Source organism: Oncorhynchus gorbuscha, linkage group LG25, assembly GCF_021184085.1.
Source record: "Oncorhynchus gorbuscha isolate QuinsamMale2020 ecotype Even-year linkage group LG25, OgorEven_v1.0, whole genome shotgun sequence".
Classification (NCBI taxonomy): Eukaryota; Metazoa; Chordata; class Actinopteri; order Salmoniformes; family Salmonidae; genus Oncorhynchus; species Oncorhynchus gorbuscha.
In genome coordinates this window covers 34537692-34558674 of record NC_060197.1, presented here as the reverse complement: position 1 = coordinate 34558674, position 20983 = coordinate 34537692, and the positions used below count along the sequence as shown (strand labels likewise).

Below are 20983 nucleotides of genomic sequence, written 5' to 3'. Positions count from 1 at the left end.
AGGTAAACCTGAGACAACCCCTCTACTCAGAGAGAGCCCATGGATTTGACTGGAAGGACTAATCTCCTTTTGCTAATAGATTTACTGTGTTGTCTTTAATTACAGTATCTCATGACACCGGGGTTGGGTCTATGTGTTGCTATTTGCATGGCTTACCACCGGATCAACTCTTTAAGCCCTGAGTTGGCGTCGGAGTCGTTTGCTCTGAGGTCTCTTCGCAATTTACAGTCCGGAAAGAAACAGATTACAGAAAAAAAGAGAGAGAAAAAAAAAAAACTCTATTCGCTGTATGATTGGTGTTTGTGTCTGCCGAGCATCCATCCCAAGCCGGTTTGACTGAGAGGCGCATATTTATCTAATTCTGATTTATTTCACCCCGGCACTAATGGCTCCTAGTTTATGACCCTAGTGCGCATTGTTTTGCACAGATGGCGTTTCATTGGCGAAACAGAAGTTCCTCAGGCACCACACCGGCCCTCCCTTTTCATAGCTCATTTCATTGGCGTAATGATAGATATAGCACTCTTTCTCATCTCTATCTCTCTGAAATACTGCATCAAGTCTCTGTGTCGCTATCGGTGTACCACGTCTGACTGTTAAAGAGGGATGGGGGTTTGCGGTTCGGCTTTACCGTAAAATCCAGATAAGTCTAGATGATAAGATGGTTGGATTAGAGAGCCCAAACTCAGGAAATGGCCCCGCAACGGAATTTTTATGTCTCTCTCTCTTTCTCTCTCCCTCTCTTTTTTTCAGGCTCCATGCCTCCCCAGTAAATACTCTTACACAGGATTTGATACTAATAGCTGTCATTTGGTGCAATTCACTGCAAGGGAGAGTGATGTGCATTCATAACAATGGCAAAGACAGGGAGCGTAGGTGTTCAAAGTGCCTGAGCTTCACTCCAGAGAAGGAGGCTGTATGTGACTATTGTGTGTGTGTCTGTGTCTGTCTCTCTCTGTCATTCTCTCTCTCTGTGTGTGTGTGTGTGTGTGTGTGTGTGTGTGTGTGTGTGTGTGTGTGTGTGTGTGTGTGTGTGTGTGTGTGTGTGTGTGTGTGTGTGTGTGTGTGTGTGTGTGTGTGTGTGTGTGTGTGTGTGTGTGTGTGTGTGTGTGTGTGTGTGTGTGTGTGTGTGTGTGTGTGTGTGTGTGTGTCTGTCCGTGTGTATCTGTCCGTGTCCGTGTGTATCTGTCCGTGTGTGTATCTGTCCGTGTGTGCATGCCTATGTTTTTGTCTAGAGGAGAAAGAATGATAGATTGAGACAGAGGATGATAGATTGAACCAGAGAGACAGAGACAGAGAGATTGAACCAGAGAGACAGAGAACGATAGATTGAACCAGAGAGACAGAGAACGATAGATTGAACCAGAGCGACAGAGAATGAGAGATTGAACCAGAGAGACAGAGAACGAAAGATTGAACCAGAGACAGAGAACGATAGATTGAACCAGAGAGACAGAGAACGATAGTTTGAACCAGAGACGGAGAATGATAGATTGAACCAGAGAGACAGAGAACGAGAGATCAAACCAGAGAGACAGAGAACGAGAGATTGAACCAGAGAGACAGAGAACGATAGTTTGAACCAGAGACAGAGGATGAGAGATTGAACCACAGAGACAGAGAACGAGAGATTGAACCAGAGACAGAGAATGAGAGATCGAACCAGAGAGACAGAGAATGAGAGATCGAACCAGAGAGACAGAGAACGAGAGTTCGAACCGGAGAGACAGAGAATGAGAGATTGAACCAGAGAGACAGAGAACGAGAGATTGAACCGGAGAGACAGAGAACGAGAGATTGAACCACAGAGACAGAGAACGAGAGATTGAACCGGAGTGGGAGACAGAACGGGAAAAAGGAGGGAAGAGACGAGAGGGAGACAGAAGGAAAGGGACTGCCTACCTAGCGCTGGTTGTTTGCGTGATAGTTAACAATGCTATAAAGCAGGCCCATCTCAGGACTTCCCATATAACTGCCATCTGTCGGCTCGTAAACTTGTCAGGAGGGGTCGGGTTCGGCACGAGCCACAGAGAGGCAAGCAGGATCTGAGAAAAATGACAACCCATTCCCCCGGCAGACACTGAGCCTCCATTACCAGTCAGACATCTCCCCCGCACCAAGTCGCCACTATCATATGACAGCACAGTGGTACGCTGTAGCAACATGCAGTGCCGAAAACTGACACATCTCGCTGCCTGACATATCTCGCCACCTTGACTTGCAATAGAGAGCAGAAGCCCAAAACATAGGACACTTGTGATAGATTTTCAAAACTGAGCCAAAAGGCCTTTGCTTTTATTGAAATCGCTTGGCCATCGTCCAACGCGTCGGCTAGATTCGACAGTTACATGTTCGAAGGACGCCTCACTTCGAGGAGGATGTTTGTCTGCTGCCAATGTTTTTCTTTTCTTCCTGAATGAGGGATGGTCCAAGGTCAGGGAGGGATGACGGTGGTAGCCGAGCCGTGTAGCGGCTCCACCATATTAAATTACACAGAGCATTGCATTAATCTGTCAAGATTGCAATAAAATATGGATCAGGATTAGGACCAGGGATGAAAGTGAATATTTTAATCAACCCCTGTGTGTGTCCACTGTCTTTAAACAGGTTGTAGGGAGTGCGAGGAGAGGGTGGAAGATGGGGAGGAAGAATGCATTATATTTCCATTCTCTTTTATCGACCCTCTCTCTCTCTCTCTCTCTCTCTCTCTCTACCCCTCTCTCCCTACCTCCCTCTCTCCAGGTTTGACACCACCTACCACGCCCCCCCACAAAGTCAGTCAAGAGAACCCTTTCAAAGCATCGATCAAAACCAAGTTGTCTTCATGCTCCCCATCTGCCCTGGCGTGCAAGAGGGCTCGGCTGAGTGAGGCGAAACCCTGCAGGCCCCTAGCCCCAACCTCGGCCCCAGGCAGGAAGGGCCCAGAGCAGACTGAGCTGTACGCCCAGCTAAGCAAAGCGTCCACTGTCCTCCCCACCTCTGTGGTTTCTGTGATGACAGGGGGCTGCAAGGAGGAGCGCTGCTGCGGCAACAACAAGCGGAGTGTCCAGCCTCGCTGCTACGGTGACCACGACTATTGTCAGTCCACGGCGACCAGCACAAAACAGGACCCTGCCGCCGGCGCTGACACTAATGCGGCTAACGCTACCGTTACCATGACGACTACTACGACAACCCCTCTGAAGCCCAATCCGGGTGTGGTGGAGGACAGGCATGTGGAATGTAAGGACTCAGCCATGCCACCCTCCTCCTCCTCTTCATCCTCTACATCTCCTCCTCCATCTTCATCCTCTTTGGCCATGCAGCTGCATCAGCAGCAGAGCTCTTCCCCTGTGGGTATGGAGGCTCGGGGGCAGGACCGGACCCCCATCACCCAGGACAAACCACACCCACCACAGTCCCCAGAAGGGGACCAGCACTCTGCCAGCAGGAAGCAGCCCCTGCGAGACCAGGATATCCGGGCGGAGCTCAACAAGCACTTTGGCCGCCCCCAGCAAGCCATCTATAGCCAGGGTGAGAAGGGAGAGGAGGTGGTGGTGGAGGAGGGGAGACAGGGAGGAGGGGAGATGGCCGGAGCCCTGCAGACCCCCAAAGAGAGCCCTGCTGGGTACGAGAACTACCCCAAGCTCCCTAGTTCTGGGTCTGGTTCTACTGGGTACCTGCACCCGGGCCTCTCTCCCTTCCACGAGGAGCTGGAGGGTCAAGGCGTCGAGGGGGCACTTCCTCTACCCCTGGGAGGGCATCCCTTTGGACCTGCTTTTCGAGTCCTGCTCGCCGTCCTGCTCGCTGTCCAGCTGCTCCCCCTCACGGGGCTCCGTCTCGCCCCCCCTCCTCCCTCCTCCTCTCCCCCAGACACTTCCACTGGCCCCACTCGGGCTCCCCCTCCTCCCGCTCTCACTCCCGGTCCCGGTCCCGCAGTTCCTCCTCCCACCACCGGAGGCGCTCCCTCTCCAGCTCGCCTGACGGACGCCCCTCCTCCAGGTGAGTAAACCCTCTACTCACTGTGGCTAGGTTCCCATGTCCGTACTACCACACCACTTAGACATCGTGCCCAAAATATCTACTGCTTAGCTTCATTCTAAGTAGCCTGCCAGTGTGGATATAGGAATACAGCCAACTAGCACGTTCCCTCCTGGTGGGAGACGTTTCCCTTCTGTTGTTTGAACGTTGCCTAAGCATTATGGGCGGCTCTGACGGTGCTCCCGGCAGGAGGTGGACAGCTCAGTCGTGTAAACAGGTCTCCTCAGCCGTCAGGGACGGTGTCAGGAGAGGATAGGCCCTGCGGTATGAGGCTCTCCAGTCTCCCCGGAATGGGGCCTCTAGCTGCTTCTGCATCCCCAACCACAGAGAAGACTTGTTATGTTCCTGGTGAAAGAGGCTTTAACAACAGGAGAGAGTGTGACAGGGCCAGGGAGAATCCTTCCCGGCTGGACTACTAGACGGTGGGTTGTGTTAGGCTGGTGTAGTGAGGCTAGCCAAGCTCAACCGTCTCAGTGCTTAACTACAGAGCAGAGGCCATATGTCTCACACTTCTCAGGGTTGTAGTGCTGATCTAGGATCAGCCCCCACCCCCCTGTACATGTAATCTTATTCATTATGATCTAACTGAGGAAACTGATCCTAGATCAGTACTCATACTCTGAGAGGTTTGGTGTGTTAGTCAAACTGTGAGATCAAAACTGTATATCAGAGAAGGCGGCAACTAGGAAAATGAGCGGCGCCTGAGGTGTTGTGCTTTGGTTGCTTCAACGTTGTCAAAGCCTCCTTTCCCCTGGCAATGTTATCAGAGCGTTTTGTCACTCTCATTCCCACCTCCGTTTTCCTGGGATCTACTATTTGATGCCGCGCGTGTTGTTTTAGGCAGCAGCTGTTGTTTCATTGAGCGCCAGGCGAGACCCCTTCTTTGTCCCCAGAGATGAAAGCCAAATCTTGGGAGTTTAGTTCTTTATCCCCTCCTCTGAAAACAATGTGCATCATCACAGCAGCCCAGGAAAAACTACATTTCCCATGGTTCCCTTTGATCAGAGCAAAGGGAACGGATATACAGTAGGTATACTTTCAGCAGTCTTGCATTGAGTGCCTTGCAAACTGGATAGACTATTCATTCACTTCCCTCACGCTCATAAGTGAATTGGTTTGCTGGGTTACTGAAAGGTCAGTCTCAATGGAGGTGAGCTTTGCCTTCTGTTTTGCAGTATATCCTTGATAAATCATTCAGGCTGAGGACTATCGCCAACGTTATGATACAGTATACAGAGACGGTCACTAGGTTGCTAAAGATGTCCAGGTTAGAGGTTGAAAGAAGAAAAGCGGGAGGGGGGGAAAGTAACCTCGTAAAAGGTCAGGGATACCCGAGTATCTCAAGAACTCTGTGAAAAATGTTCAACAAAATGTCCTCAAGTCTCTCTACTCCCCCTCTCTCTTTTCAAACTCTCCACTTCCTTAACTCTGTGGACGTTGGACCATAGCCTAACGTCTCTCCTTCTATTATTCAAGTCTCCCTTCTTCAGCATCAGTTCAATAATAATGCAATGGGAGCAAAAAGAGCCTGTACTCTGTCGGGATACTAACTTTAGCGTTTGGCCGCGGGGCCTTAGGAACTTCCCCTAATTTAACATAGATACGTGGTGCTTGTACAGTACATACTGGCCCTGGTGGTAGGAAAGGTGAGAACATTTAAACCCAGTTGCACTGTGGAGGGGAAGAGTGAAGGAAGTCAAATTCGGTCAAACTTGGGAAAAGCGTTCTGAAAATATTGCTGAATATATTAGGACTTAGTGGGGTTTTTTTAATGGTCAGATTTGACAGTGTGGCTCTGTCATCTTGTAAGGAAAGGATATGAATGAGGAATGCCTAAGTATGTCTAGACAATTTTATCGGATTCACAGATACCCATCTCAGATATGATTTAATTTATTGAAATAATGCTCGCAGTCGATAAGACTGAATTACGCAGAATGCACAGTTACATTTAGACAATACTTTATTATTAGACTCCAGATGATGGACATCTTGATGATTAATATGTATTCTGATTTTGCAGGTCTCGCCACAACATGGACTCCAGCACTTTGCGGTCCAGGACCCACAAAAGCCCTCACTCACAGTCCAGATCCCCCCTCAGTCGCAGGCCAAGGTAAGGGTTCAACACATCCCTTACACTAAACCAGGGGTAAACAGCTCAGGTCCCTCATGATCCAGTTCATATCCAGTTCCTTCAATTGAAGTTAGTTTTCATCCTTGCCTTGTAACCAAAAATATGTATTGACCGAAAACCAGCAGGATTGTGGAACACGGTGTTGAATATTGGCACTCCTTCATTAGCCATTGATTAGCCCGATGACAACAGACAAGCCCAAAGTCCTATTTTCCCATCTCTCCAATGCATGGCCACATCTGACGAAAGTTGCACTTTTTCTCCCCGGATGAAGCTCTAACTAAGCTGAAAGTAATGATGTGAAGTAGTGCTGACAGTGGCAGCTGTCCAGCTCTCTACTGTGCATCTCACCCGCTCTCTCCCGTGGGCCTCTCCTGCAGGATCCATAACCTTTACGACCAGTGGGAGGCATCTTCTTATTAATGCCTTTGTTTGTTTCCCCACCCCTCCGGGAGGGGGGAAATTTAGCCCAACTCCTTGGTGGGGTTTCGGCTGATACGCTTTATAAGTGCGGACGTGAAAATGAAGGGCAGATGTTGGAAGGACAGCGGAAGGGCGGTGGAGGACAGTGAAAGTGATGGGTTTGGTTTGGTCCCTCCGCAGGTACGACAGCTACGAGGAATACCAGCACGAGTGTCTGAAGCGCGAGGAGTATCGCCAGGACTACCAGAAGAGGGAGTTTGAGAGGGCTGAGCAGAGGGAGAGGCAAAGGGAAAAAGCAATAGTGAGTTCCCCTGTCATTTTGTCTTATATTCTGAGTATATCAAACATTAGGAACACCTTCCTAATATTGAGTTGCACCTCAGAACAGCCTCAACTCGTCGGGGTGTGGACTCTACAAGGTGTCACAAGCCTTCCACCATGATGGTGGCGCATGTTGACTGCAATGCTTCCCAACATTGTGGCAAGTTGGCTGGATGTCCTTTGGGTGGTGGACCATTCTTGAAACAAACGGGAAACTGTTGAGTGAGACAAACCCAGCAGCCTGGCACCTACTACCATATCCCATTCAAACGCACTTACATACACAATCCATGTCTCAATTGTCTCAAGGGTTAAAAATACTTCTTAATCCCGTCTCCTCCCCTTCATCTACACTGATTTTGAAGTGGATTTAACAAGTGACATCAATAAGGAATCATAGCTTTCACCTGGTCAGTCTTTGTCACAGAAAGAGCAGGTATCCTTCGTGTTTTGTATACTCAGTGAATCTCTCTCTCTCTCTCTCTGCCCATCTCTCAACCCCCCCTTCTCTCTCTCTCTGTCTTTCTCTCGTCCTTCTAATGGCAGCCTGGTATTAATATAGCCCGGCTGTGCCCATCGCTGTCTCACACACCCTCTGCACTACCTAGACAGGGCAGACAGTTGAGGGCTCGTTGCCGTGCCTGCTGCCTACTGTTCCTCTGTAATGAATGAATAGATGCAAAGTGAGTCACTGAATCATTCAGGGCTCCACGCGTTTCCTCTTTATCTCAGGGTTGTGTATTTTTAAAAGTCTCCAGCGTCTGGGAACGGTGTCGGATCTTATTAATCACACCACAGGGGCAGATGTTAGAAACAGGAAGAGAGGGAGAGAGGGAACAAGGCTAAAAAAAGGAAATTCACTGCCATGGAAATGTACACTGTTTAAATAAGGAATCTTTCCAGTGATCTAGTTCAAATTCAATGAAAATGGGATGAATATCAATTTTCCGTTCTCTACCTGTCTCTGTGTGAGATTGCACACATTTTAAACATGCTAACACAGGATGATAAATGTGCACGTCAAATCATGCATACACGCTATCTTTGGCCTGCATACATTTTAGGTGAGACAATTACAGGCAGCAAAGCCAAGCTGTCAGTAGAGGTTTGGGAGGCCAGATGATGCGAGGGCAACACACACACACACACACACACACACACAGACGGCCAGCCTCGGGGTGCCGTCTCGGAAAGCCGGCGTATTTTTCAATTGTCAGCATCTAAATCCCTAATTCAGCAAACACTTTGTCTCATACTGTATGTGAAGGGAGGAGAAGAAAAAAAAATGATACTGAATATTACGGTTCATTTGTATTTTTCTGAGGATGGGAGCGCATGTCTTACCATTTCCAACGTATCCCATAAGGCACCCTATTCCCTATATTAACTCTCACTGTCAACTGCATTTCTTTTCAGTAAACTTCACATGTGTAAATATTTGTATGAACGTAACAAGATTCAACAACTGAGACATAAACTGAACAAGTTCCACAGACACGTGACTAACAGAAATTGAATAATGTGTCCCTGAACAAAAAGGGGGGGTCAAAATCAAAAGTAACAGTCAGTATCTGGTGTGGCCACCAGCTGCATTAAGTACTGCAGTGCATCTCCTCCTCGTGGACTGCACCAGATTTGCCAGTTCGTGCTGTGAGATGTTACCCCACTCTTCCACCAAGGCACCTGCAAGTTCCTGGACATTTCTGGGGGGAATGTCCCGAGCCCTCACCCTCCGATCCAACATGTTCAATGGGTTTGAGATCCGGGCTCTTCGCTGGCCATGGCAGAACACTGACATTCCTGTCTTGCAGGAAATCACACACATAACGAACGGTATGGCTGGTGGCATTGTCATGCTGGTGGGTCATGTCAGGATGAGCCTGCAGGAAGGGTACCACATGAGGGAGGAGGATGTCTTCCCTGTAACACATAGCGTTGAGATTTCCTGCAATGACACCAAGCTCAGTCCGATGATGCTGTGACACACCGCCTCAGACCATGATGGACCCTCCACCTCCAAATTGATCCCACTCCAGAGTACAGGCCTCTGTGTAACACTCATTCCTTCGACAATAAACGCGAATCCGACCATCACCCTCGGGGAGACAGAACCTCGACCTGTCAGTGAAGAGCACTTTTTGCCCTTCCTTTCTGGTCCAGCAACGGTGGGTTTGTGCCCGTAGGCGACTTTGTTTCCGGTGATATATGGTGAGGACCTGCCTTACAACAGGCCTACAAGCCCTCAGTCCAGCCTCTCTCAGCCTATTGCGGACAGTCTGAGCACCGATGGAGGGATTGTGCGTTCCTGGTGTAACTCGGGCAGTTATTGTTGCTATCCTGTACCTGTCCCGTAGGTGTGATGTTCGGATGTACCTATCCTGTTCAGGTGTTGTTACACATGGTCTGCCACTGTAAGGACGATCAGCTGTCCGTCCTGTCTCCCCGTAGCGCTGTCTTAGGCATCCCACAGTACGGACATTGCAATTTATTGCCCTGGCCACATCTGCAGTCCTCATGCCTCCTTGCAGCATGCCTAAGGCACATTCACACAGATGAGCAGGGACCCTGGCCATCTTTCTTTTGGTGTTTTTCAGAGTCAGTAGAAAGGCCTCTTTAGTGTCCTAAGTTTTCATAACTCTGACCGTATTTTCCTACCGTCTGTACGCTGTTAGTGTCTTGACGACCGTTAAGAGGTGCACAGGTGCATGTTCATTAATTGTTTATGGTTCAGTGAACAAGCATGGGAAACAGTGTTTAAACCCTTTACCATGAAGATCTGTGAAGGTATTTGGATTTTTACTAATTATCTTAGAAAGACAGGGTCCTGAAATAGGGATGTTTCTTTTTTTGCTGAGTTTAGTGCACTACTTTTGACCAGGGCCCATTAAGCTCTGCTCAAAAGTAGTGCACTATGTAGGGAGCAGGGTGCTATTTGGAACAGAACCTTAGTCTAGGTTCTTTGCGGAGGTGAACTTTGAGTTTCACTACCAGGCGACTGATTTACATGTATCAGTTACCAGTGGCCCCGGGGTAGCATTCAAGATTTGAATGGATCTCTATAGACTCGCCCCAGTAATGGCAAGTAAATGAGTGAATAAATAATTCCAGTGATACAACAGCCTAGAGGCTTGTTCTGCATTATATGATTAGCAGATGCAATTAAATTGCTCCCAAAACCATAATTGCAGCCTCGTGCGGTAGGTCTAAATTATGCCGGTGTGACCTTTGTGACCTTTGTGGGTCGTGGAAAATGGTGTTTTCTCCCCACGGCCTGTTCTTAGTAATGGTGTTTTCTCCCCCACGGCCTGTTCTTAGTAATGCTGTTTTCTCCCCCACGGCCTGTTCTTAGTAATGCTGTTTTCTCCCCCACGGCCTGTTCTTAGTAATGGTGTTTTCTCCCCCACGGCCTGTTCTTAGTAATGGTGTTTCGTACAGGTTTCTTTAATGGTGTTTGTGTAACGGCAGCTTATCGTCTGATATTCAGAGCCAAGCGAGAGGTCTAATTCTCTAGTGCAACAGTTACCCATAATTGAAGGACACTTAACAATGCATTTGTCCTCTTTTGACTACAGATACAGGCTTCTTAAGTTGTGTAATACCAAACAACTCATTGGCTCATTTTAGGTTCTCAGACCACAAAAACGAAAGAGGAAGAGCAAACCTCTGATAGTCTTAATGTATACGGTTCTATAAAGGCTAGGGGGGGGGAAGAAAAAAGACAAGGGACCATAATGCATCTGTCCTATCAGATAAGAGGAGGTATTTAGCACAGCCCGAGCAATCAACGAAAAAACAAGAGCGAGGTGACAAAAGGGTGGCCTCGAGTCAGCGCTCGCCATCAGGAGTTCCGAGTAGTTCATTACGGCCACCGAGTGGGCCTGAAGGGGAGGGAAAAGCGGAACGGAGAGGAATATACTCCTCCTTTAATCTCTCTCCCTCTCTCTCTCTCTCTCTCTCCTCCGTTAATGAGCAGGAGGAGAGACGGGTGGTGTACGTGGGGAGACTGAGGTCCGACAACACGCGGACCGAGCTGAAGCGGCGCTTTGAAGTCTTCGGCGAGATCGAAGAGTGTGCCGTGAACCTGAGAGATGACGGGTAAGGCCCCGGGACTGTGTGCTCGCATGTGTGTGTGTTTGTGTGTTGGGTTTATAGGGGGGGGGGGGTGTAATAGGATTCATTGTAGTACATCGTTCCCTTCATTTCTACCCTCTGGGTTAGGTGGAACACAGAAAACTTTGGGCTTTGCATCGACTTCTATGTCAAAGTCAGGAGTAGACGCAGGGCAGGAGAGCGCTTTTTTCCATTCCAGTCATGTCTGTTATCCTATCTATCCCTGGCCTATAAAAAGCCCCAAAGATACATTTTTATTGATTTCTCTTTTGCATATAAATAGTCTGGATGTCCGCGACCAGAAGAGAACCTGACGTTGTTGGTTTTTTGACTTTTCATTTTCTGTTCTTGACCGCAGGGACAACTTTGGCTTCGTCACCTACCGCTACACTTGTGACGCCGTCGCTGCCCTTGAAAACGGACACACCGTGCGCCGGTCAAACGAGCCCCAGTTCGAGCTGTGCTTCGGCGGACAAAAGCAGTTCTGCAAATCGAATTATACAGACTTGGGTAAGTGCTGCTTTGTTGTTGCTCCGGAGAACCCTGGAGCCTCTGCTTAATACACGCACACTGCCAAAGGGAGTGAAGGATGGAGGGGCGGGGTCAGGAAGCCGGGAAGCGAAAAGGCTCGAATGATGCCTTTCAAAACCAAAAAGCATATTTTTACTCTTATCACCCTGCCTCAAGCGTTAGAGTCTACCTTCCAGTCATCACGGGCAAAAACAGTTCAGGGGTCAATCTGCGTACAATTCCTCTTTAACCAGCACCCATATAGGAGTATATCTCGAGGAATGGAGAGGCATTGTTCCATTCCATTGTTCACAGCCTATATCTTTGTACTTAGTCGATACTCGAGAAGTATGGAATTGGGAAGAAAGAGAACGATGCCCTTTAAAAGCTAGTCCGCGGTCTGTGTTGATACCCTATATACAGGCATGTATATTTTATGCTCTGGAGGGTAAAGAGAGGTAGGTAGATGGAAGGAGAGAGGGAGGGAGGGATGAAGGGAAGAGGGGTGCAAGGTTAAATCCCCTCAGCCCCTCCCTCCTGGGTGAGCCTCCGTCTGTTGCCAGCTGTTGTGGTGTTCAACAGAGGCAAGACCTCGCTGTGTTACCTAGCAGCTTTTTTCCACCGAGGGAGGGAGGGAGGGAGGGAACGAGCCTGACAGCAGAGGCCTGATTGACTAATAATCAGCACTCTCTTCCTCATGCTTTTGGACACAGACGCTGACACAGGGTCGGCTCCTCATGGCGGCAGCCCTACAAAGTGCCGGCGACTTAAAAGCACGGGAAGAGCTAGTCGATTAATCTGAGGAAAAGGTACACAACGTGCGAGTGCATGCACAGAAAAAAGAAAGCGTATACGCCCGAAAGACTGCACTCATTGTTCAGAAGGACACGGCTATAGTGCCGGATGACGCATTTGATAAATAATGCAAGGCACTGAGACGAATCTTGGCTTCTCCCTACGTAGACGCCTGTTGAAAACCAGAACAGAAAGTGGGGTCTCCATCCCTCCTTTTTCCATCCTCTCTTTACTATAGCCCCACTATCATTAACAGACGGTAGACACTGGGAGCGATGTTTAAATAGCACGCTAGCCGGAGTCAGTCAGTCCATCAAGATGGCTGCTCGTCCGTGTGTCATTTGGTCCATTTGATGATGGCGGTTAAGATGCCAAGTGGGGCTTGTATTGTTGCTCCTTTTTTTCCACTCGACATTCGTTCCACGACAAAGCGTAGGGTGGGGAATGTTTAATGCAGGGCGAACCGGGAGGTCAGTAGGTCACAGCAGAGGAAAGCAAATGGAATGTTCTTCCAAGGAACAAAGACGTTAATGTTTATTTCTGAGGCTCGGGCCTGAAACCAGTGGCATTCATGGCGTTGGACGTTGGTGAAGTGTACAGCGACGATGCGTTAATCCCGGGCCCTTGAGGAAAGACATTGACGACTGACACTACTAATCAGTTTCGGGGTGAAAAGAAAGACCTTCATTCTGCTTCATTCTCTTTTTTTTTTTAGAGCGAAAGACCAGTTTATCCCAAACGGCCCATGACGAGGGTAGGATAAAAGAAAGGGAGAGGAAAATACTCCCTGTTCAAAGCGAGGGAACTTAAATAATGTCATGCAGTAGCGGCCTCAGTTCCTCCTCTCAATCTTGCCCGGCATTCTTGTCTCGTCTCATTTTTTTTCTTTTTTGACTGTCCATTAGTTCTAAGTAGTGCACATGGGTATTTTGTCATCCCTCAAGGTGCGCGGCGTACCCCTTGGCCATAGCATTAGATCACGACTGGCATCTCCTGCATGCCATGGTCATTCCCATTTCTCAAGCTCTCAAAGCGTGCTGCCGCCCGTGTGGGGGCCCCATTTGTGAAGCTGTCTGCCACGAGAGATAAGACACATTTATTATCGCGCCGACCAATCAAAATATATGCCCCCCCTGCCGCTCGCTCAGTTTTGACGATTTTGTCGCTCAGTATCAGAAAAGCTTTATTTTCCACCCTGAGCCTTTGAATGATGTAAAGATGAATGGTGTCTAAACGTCTAATTTGTGGGGAGATATGAAACATTGGAGGGGGGGGGGGGGGGGGGACAGATAGCTTTCAGACTTATTGAAAAGCAACCGATTCAGATGAGTCCTTTCACATAGATGCAGATAGTCATACAGATTTGCAGTTGTTTATAGGATTATGTGAAATGGTTTGAACGTCCTTTGAAATGGATGTATTCAGAATATAACTAATTCACGATGACTTAAATTGTCAAACATTTAGGGGCTGTTCTGGACAAAGATTCATCTTATTGCTGGACTGAAAGGTATTTCAATGGAGATTCTTGCCATGCTTTTTAGTCTAGGACTATGCTTTATGTGTCCAGGAAACTGCCCCTCAATACGCAAAACAAAACAAAGGTGAGAGGTGATTTTGTGACAAGAAATGGAGACCATTTAGTCTGCTGAACCCTGACGTCAATATCCATCTCTCGTTTCAGACTCCCATTCTGACGACTTTGATCCAGCCTCCACTAAAAGCAAGTACGACTCCATGGATTTCGACAGCTTGCTGAAAGAGGCCCAGTGCAGCTTGAGAAGGTAACAGTTGCCCTGTCACCTGCTGTCTACAAAGAGGGATGTCTTGATACCTCACTAATGTTTCTGTCCGTCGACTACGAGACTTCCAGAAGTTTTACACTCTATGTAAGAGAGTATATAAAGATGAATCTCTATATATAGACCTATATATATATATAAAGTATATAAACAACAATGTTTACATGAACATAGCTTCTGAAGAAGCTGGGAAGAGACAGTACCGGGAGAGCCAGTGAATCCTCATAGCCTGTGTACAGAATGGTGTGCTGTACTGTTGTACAACGGTCAGTGAAAGACAAAGACGTTGAGGAGATTTTTCTCTCCAAGCACTACAAACACCCAACAAATGCTTTGAGTGGTGAAAATGTGCAGGTTGTTCAGGCTTTTTCTTTTCTTTTTTTTTGTGCCTGATTTTCTTTTCTTTTTTAAAAATCTGGTGTTTGGATATGTGGTGTTACACTATTAACGAGAGATAACAATGCTGTCTACATTTTCGGACAAAAATGTAGCCCTGTATTTACAGATATGATCAAAATATGTTGTATTTTTTTGTGTACATATCAGACAAAGTTCTTTATTTGTTACAGCTATGCACTGTAAAATGCAGCCTTTTGATGAAGACATTTTCTTAATTAAGAATGTCGATCTGTAGTTATTACAATGATGTAAAACATATTGTGCACCTACATGAAGTTTAGAAGACATGACATGATTGTAAAAATGTGTTGGAGGCTCATTTCGAGGGAGCAATGTCAACAAATCTCCTTTTTTGACATTTACTTTGTTGGGATAAGAAGTTCACCATTTATAGTTTTATGTTTAAAGTTTCTCAGTGTTTTTTCCTTAGACAACTAGTCTAAAATGCATTTCTAACGTGTTTTTTCATGATTGTAAAAAAACAAACCCCATTATTTTTATGAATTATTTCTGAAACAATCAGTATGTATCAACTCATTTTGATTTCAATGATTTCTATGGTTCTTGTTTTGATAATTTTACCCTCTTTGAGGAAAGACTACTACTATGTTCAATCTGTTCAAACAGGATAAACCATGCATATTTATCTATTTATTTTAATATTTGAATCAAAAATATTTATGGTTCCCATGTCACATGGTGTAACTCACACATTTTAGCTATTTATATTGTTATTAGATTTTTGTTATTTAATTTACAATCAGTGGTAAGATGAACAATAAATAACAGTTTTGTGGGAATATTTCTTTCTATGCCTTTCAGAAACAATCAACATATTCTTAATAATCTTCTCGAACAGTGGGATGAGATATGCTGCTCATTGTCCAAGTGATTTCTGTCTCCACAACAGTGGTTTGCAGCCATGACAAAATGTCTACCACGTTATTTTCCTTTATACACGTAGAACATGAAGCAATAAAATGATTTTGCAGGTATTTTGTTGTACCACACTGTAAAAATCTGATTTGTTGCTCTACACACGCTTGATTATGTGAATGCCAAACAAAAGTTTACAATTTTCTTTCCAGAATTTTTTTTAAAATCTTGTATTTGATGTTGAAAATATATATATACATGCTGATAATATTTACATTATTCACAGTAATTACAAAATAATTAATAATAATATAAATGAAAGAAAAAGTATTTAAAAAAGCAATAAATTATTTTTCAAAGTTGTACTTTAGCTTATATTGTTGTGTGGTTTTAGATCCGACCCATTACCCAATCGCTGGCTACATACGGGGATTCCATTCCATTCTTAGCACGGTCACATGACTCTTATCACCCAACAGAGAACACTTACAGTATGTTCTAGTCAGTCAACACTCATGTTTGCACATTTAGTGTGAGTTTGGGTCTGTGTGTTTCTGTAGAAACCTTGTGGCAACTGTACAAATGTAAACGAATGCAATGGAAAACACAGTGTTAAAACTGTAGTGTTCAGCAACAAGCATCCTAGCACCAAAACATTTGTCTGTGTAGCGCATGTCTATTCAATGACAGCCGATAAAGCACAAACTACTTAGGCTATCAGGCTCTCCTGTCTGAATGGCAGTACTTGAATGACATCCTATAAGCCTAGAGAAACTACTCAATACTGCATGCTACTGCACCATTTTCCATTAGGCGCTGCTGCCACACAGTCCAGATATCACAGCACCTTCGACGTGACATTAAAGGTAACCTTGTGCTTTCTGGTTGAATTAATATCCTGTTTATAGTCAGAGCCAAGTAACGAGAAAAAAAACTGGCTCCATCACGAGACGTAGGACGTTTTTTTGTATGAAAGCTTCACTGATCACAGGCTACCTTTCATTAAGATTGACTGTGTAGATGAAAACGAGCTAATTCTCCTGATGCAAAGAGGCACAAATCAGTGGGGGAAATACTTCCCCCTTCACCTGTATTTCAACATCTTTTTTTTTGATTTTCTGTACAGCGCATGGGGTAATGGCGTCGCGTCCCATTTGATAGATGTGGCTTTAATCATTGTAATAAAATAAAAAAATTCGCTTTGTAAATCGCCTAGAGTAGCAATATATTATAACACCTTATGGTTCTCAAAATGTCACCTGTGGCAGACTCTTTAATAATGTGAACTACTGAGGAATTCGCCACTGCTTAAACGTTTGTTGGGTGATCATGTTTCTTTTGGAAGGACAATAATGTTTGCGAGTGTGAGCGTGTGTGTGTGTGTGTGTGTGTGTGTGTGTGTGTGTGTGTGTGTGTGTGTGTGTGTGTGTCTGTTTATAGGCAGATAGTGTATGTGTGTGTGTGTTGGGGGGGTGCGGGGGGTTGCTTTGGGTTGTTACCTGTTTGTGTCCTATCCACGTTGCCTTCTGCCGAGTCCTTATCGATGCCTTTTGTGGTTCCTATTGTATGACTTTCTTGTGAATTTTATTTTTATGTGCAATTCTCATCAGCCTCAACATGTCAATAAAGGGAAATGTGTTTGAAAGAAACTCACTGGGAACTGTCCTGTCAGGTAACTTTCTTCTTTACCTTCATCCCTCCTGCTTCCTCTCTCACTGTCATGGTGAGAGTGTGTACTTCCCTTAGTCAGGCATCATTGTGACCAGTTTCATTTGAGTATGACTGTAATGGCGTTTCCCTGAAGTCTACCCTCTATGCTATAACTTAATATATGAACATACCTGTTTTACTGTGTGCAGTGTTAGACATGAGACCACACTGCCTGTAGTAGTTAGCATTTACTGTAGATTTGACAGAGCTATATATATATATATGTACATATATATATATATGCGCATTAGGTTTCTCTAGCATCATGGACTGTATGAAATGAAAGTCTACTCATGTAACATTTCAATGCCTTCAAGTGTTGGATCCTTCTCCCTCAGCTACCACTCTCCACCACTAAGAAATTAATTAGACCCCAGCTTTCCCCTCTTTGATATTCCTATCACCTGAGCAATGCTATATATTCTCCTAGTTATCTATGTCTACAACTTTAGCCCAGCGCACCATGACTCTGCAAGTTAATTAAAAAAGTTGAGAGGACAAATTCATTAAAGTCACAAAATGGCCGACGGAGTACTGGCAAGCGGATGATTGCTTCGTTGATATGCGACGGGCTGCTCATTATGACTGTATCGCTCGCAGGTTGGCCTCGTGGCTGGGCCTCTCACTGCGAGCCCCCTAACCTTTTTTTCTGCCGGTTTGAAGGGAAATGTGGGAGGAATGTGCATTAAACCTTAAGGCTGGGGGTCTGATTGTGTTTTTTATTAAGGGCTGCCGTTTAGCCCCAGAGAAAAAGTGGTGGCTAGCTTTCATCTCAGCTCGGCTGCAGCACTCCAGCTGGAGGTCTCTCTGCTTGCCCTTTCCACAGAATGAAATAGTCCCGGGAAATCTCAATCCAGATAGGTTCTTATCTTACTGGTTAATAATAAAAAACACATAACAGATCATGTCGGGGAAACATAACGTGATGGGGAAAAGGGGGTGGGGAAAAGCAAGGGAACAGTAAGTGGAAGCCTTGCAGATAATGGGGTTTGATCAGCTTCGTTTCTCTCCAGGACAAACAGGAGATGCTGTTTAGAGTTGCGGGGCGGCCATTGTCCTTCCTCCACTTCATTGAGTAGCACTGGTATTAGGGTTGGCACTGTCGTCCAGACGCTCCGTGGAGTAAAAAATGGACCATTTTAAAGTAGACGTATTAAACTTGAGCATAGAATGAAGTCTAATCAAAGTCGCATTGAACTTTTATTTTGAAATAAATCGTCAAGTCATTGAGGCCTTAAGGTAGTAGAGTTTTTAACAGCAAGCACCTTGTTTCTCACACGTTTCCCACACCTTTTTGTCTCTTACATACAAAGTATGCAGGTCAGGGTGGAAGGGGGAGAAGAAAACCTTGATAAGAATATTACACTACTCAAGACTAGTTTATTAAAGGCTGTGGGGTGGAACATGTGTAATGCTACCCGTAATTTAGTATCAGGACCAGTTTCTTCTCGGGCACATGATTCATTGGGAAAATTCCATCTCAGAAGGAACACATTTTTTTCTCACTAATAGTGTGAAGCTGGCATTCTAGTTAAATCGCTTGCCTGTATAATTCTATCATAATAATTCAAGTTAAGTGACACCATTAGGACTGGGAAGTAGGGGGAGAAAAAACAGGATTAGAGTGTGCCAAGAAGTAGGATTAGTGAACTGTTAGCGATGACTGAATGACATCAAAGCGATGCAGGCGAGGCGAGGTCCCTGGATTCCTCAGTTCTCTTGCCTCACGTTTTCTTTCAAGACTTCCTAAGCTTGAGCCCCAAACCTCCACTCTCCTCCCTCCTCCTCAAGTTGTATTTTTAGAGGATTTGATAAGCAGTGCTGTTCCCCCGTTGTCACCAGGAAAAGTATCCCTTCCATGTGCTCTACTCATGCATAACCTGTGCTTGCCAGTTCCAACGAGTCTTGGCCAAAACCAGTGGAAGATGCTAAATGCTATCTTATATCATATCATCTTGATGATTCCCATCGCCGGTAGAGTTACAACTCCCATCGGTTGCCATGTACAAAACGAGAGTCTGCTTCTTTAATCCTGTCTGTGGCATGGTAAGATGTGCCATGATGGTCATGTGAGCTAACAACTAGGATGCCCACGGTCATATTGTTCTCATTGGGATCATATGATCATTTTGGTTCAGTATATTATTATGTTGTTTTTGGCCTCTACCACACGACTAGCACTGACAGAGTGTATATATACTGTACAGTATTTCTATCTCCAAAGTCTCCAGACCTGTTTCAGTAGCACCAGTGCCGTCTATAGGCCTCCAAGATGCGTCTGTCTATCGTACGCGGCAAGTGATGGGGAGACGATTATGACAGCGCTATTATGATCGCACACTCCCCATTCCAACAGTTGTCTTTCAAAGAGTAATGAACAACAGACGGACAGTCATCCCCCCCCCCCCACAAACTATCAACTTTGGGGACCACGAGTGGATACTTCTCCTAGATAATTAATGGTTACACACAAATGGCGGCTGATTGAGCGACTCATCCTTCTATTTTCAATCACCATCTGCTGTGTGTCGCTGGAGAAAAACAACGCTAATTACCTCGAGTGTGCCCAAGACGTGCCGTATTAATTAGAGCAACAAAAAAGGGAAAGTTGGGATCAAATGAATCAGATGTGGCTCCACTGTGCGTAGAAAGCGTTAGCGGATTAGCGAAAAAGTCCCAGACGCAACTACAACCCTCCCTTGTTGATAGGCCTCCAGTTGAGGCTGCTGATTGCACAACAAGACGCACCTGCGCTGTGCCTGTTACCAAGGATTTACCATGCCTCCGGGCCACGGCAGGCCTTTTAGAATGCTGGGGCTGGCAACTAATGCCACACCGGGACGTCAGCAGAAAGATCGCGGCCACCATGGGGATAGCCGACTGACAGAACACAGGGTTCCGGCCGCAGACGGGTGTGCTTTTTTGTGCGCGCATCATCTAAGAAAGGAAGAGATCGAGAGGGGGATTGATTCGACCTGACAGGCCCGTGCTTTGTGGGGCTACCTGACTGTAGTGGCAAAAGCTACATAGCCTAGCCACCTCAAGGATAGTGTAAATTCAAATGGCCAGCAGCAGGTGAGAGAGGCAAGTGATAGTGAGGCGTTTTGGTGGTGTTCACTTAGTGTGATGGTTGGTGAGCTAGCGTTGAATAGAATATGCAAATGAAGTGATGTGAGTGCATTTGCCAAATCGTCAGTGATTATTTGGTAATCGTCAAGTGGCATCAATTCCCGTGACTTACACTGTCCTTAATGACTTTAGTCAAGAATCTGACAAATCAAATATGTTCATTTCCTCTTGCAAATAGACAGCTTGGAGGCAATTAGACACTGAATGATGCACTATTCTGCTCCAGCAGTACATCATATTATTGGACCTGATTCTCCAGTGTAGACCTCATGTACCTTATATTTGGAAGGGTACAGACAGACGCATTTATATAGTCCGATTGGCTGCAACTCGCTCTCCCTCTTTCTATCCCTCTTTCTCTCTCTCTGTCCCCCCCCTCCCCACCCCCCTCTCTTTACTCTCTTCCGGTGAGGCACAGACCCTTACACACTGTCTCAGTTGGAGCTGACCACATGGGAGGAATAGCTGTCACTGTACATTAGACTGGAGAGTGGACACATTATTTGTGTGAACAATTTACCTCAATGTACAGTAAATGCAAGCTTTACTTTTAGATGATACATCACATCTTGGGAACATGTCCCAACGCATTCAAATGGCTGCCATTTAAAAAAAAAAACTTTGTTGTGTATTTATGGCAGTGCTATTCACACAGTGTGTCCTAAACTCTTAGGAAAAAAGTTGCTATCTAGAACCTTAAAAGCTTCTTCGGCTATCCCCATAGGAAAACACTTTGAAGATCCTTTTTTTG

General features: G+C 45.9%; 1 protein-coding gene across 1 annotated transcript in view; it reads left to right on the top strand.

Annotated features, from left to right (window-relative positions):
- Positions 1-16809, top strand: part of LOC124014007 (peroxisome proliferator-activated receptor gamma coactivator 1-alpha-like) — a 65051-nt gene extending 48242 nt beyond the window's left edge. Inside the window, 8 exon segments of the mRNA XM_046328636.1 lie at positions 2743-3715; positions 3717-3822; positions 3824-3981; positions 6044-6136; positions 6761-6881; positions 10875-10996; positions 11370-11521; positions 14001-16809. Coding sequence (XP_046184592.1) covers positions 2743-3715; positions 3717-3822; positions 3824-3981; positions 6044-6136; positions 6761-6881; positions 10875-10996; positions 11370-11521; positions 14001-14104 — 1829 coding nt within the window. The 3' untranslated portion in view covers positions 14105-16809.
- Positions 16810-20983: the final 4174 nt, after the last annotated feature.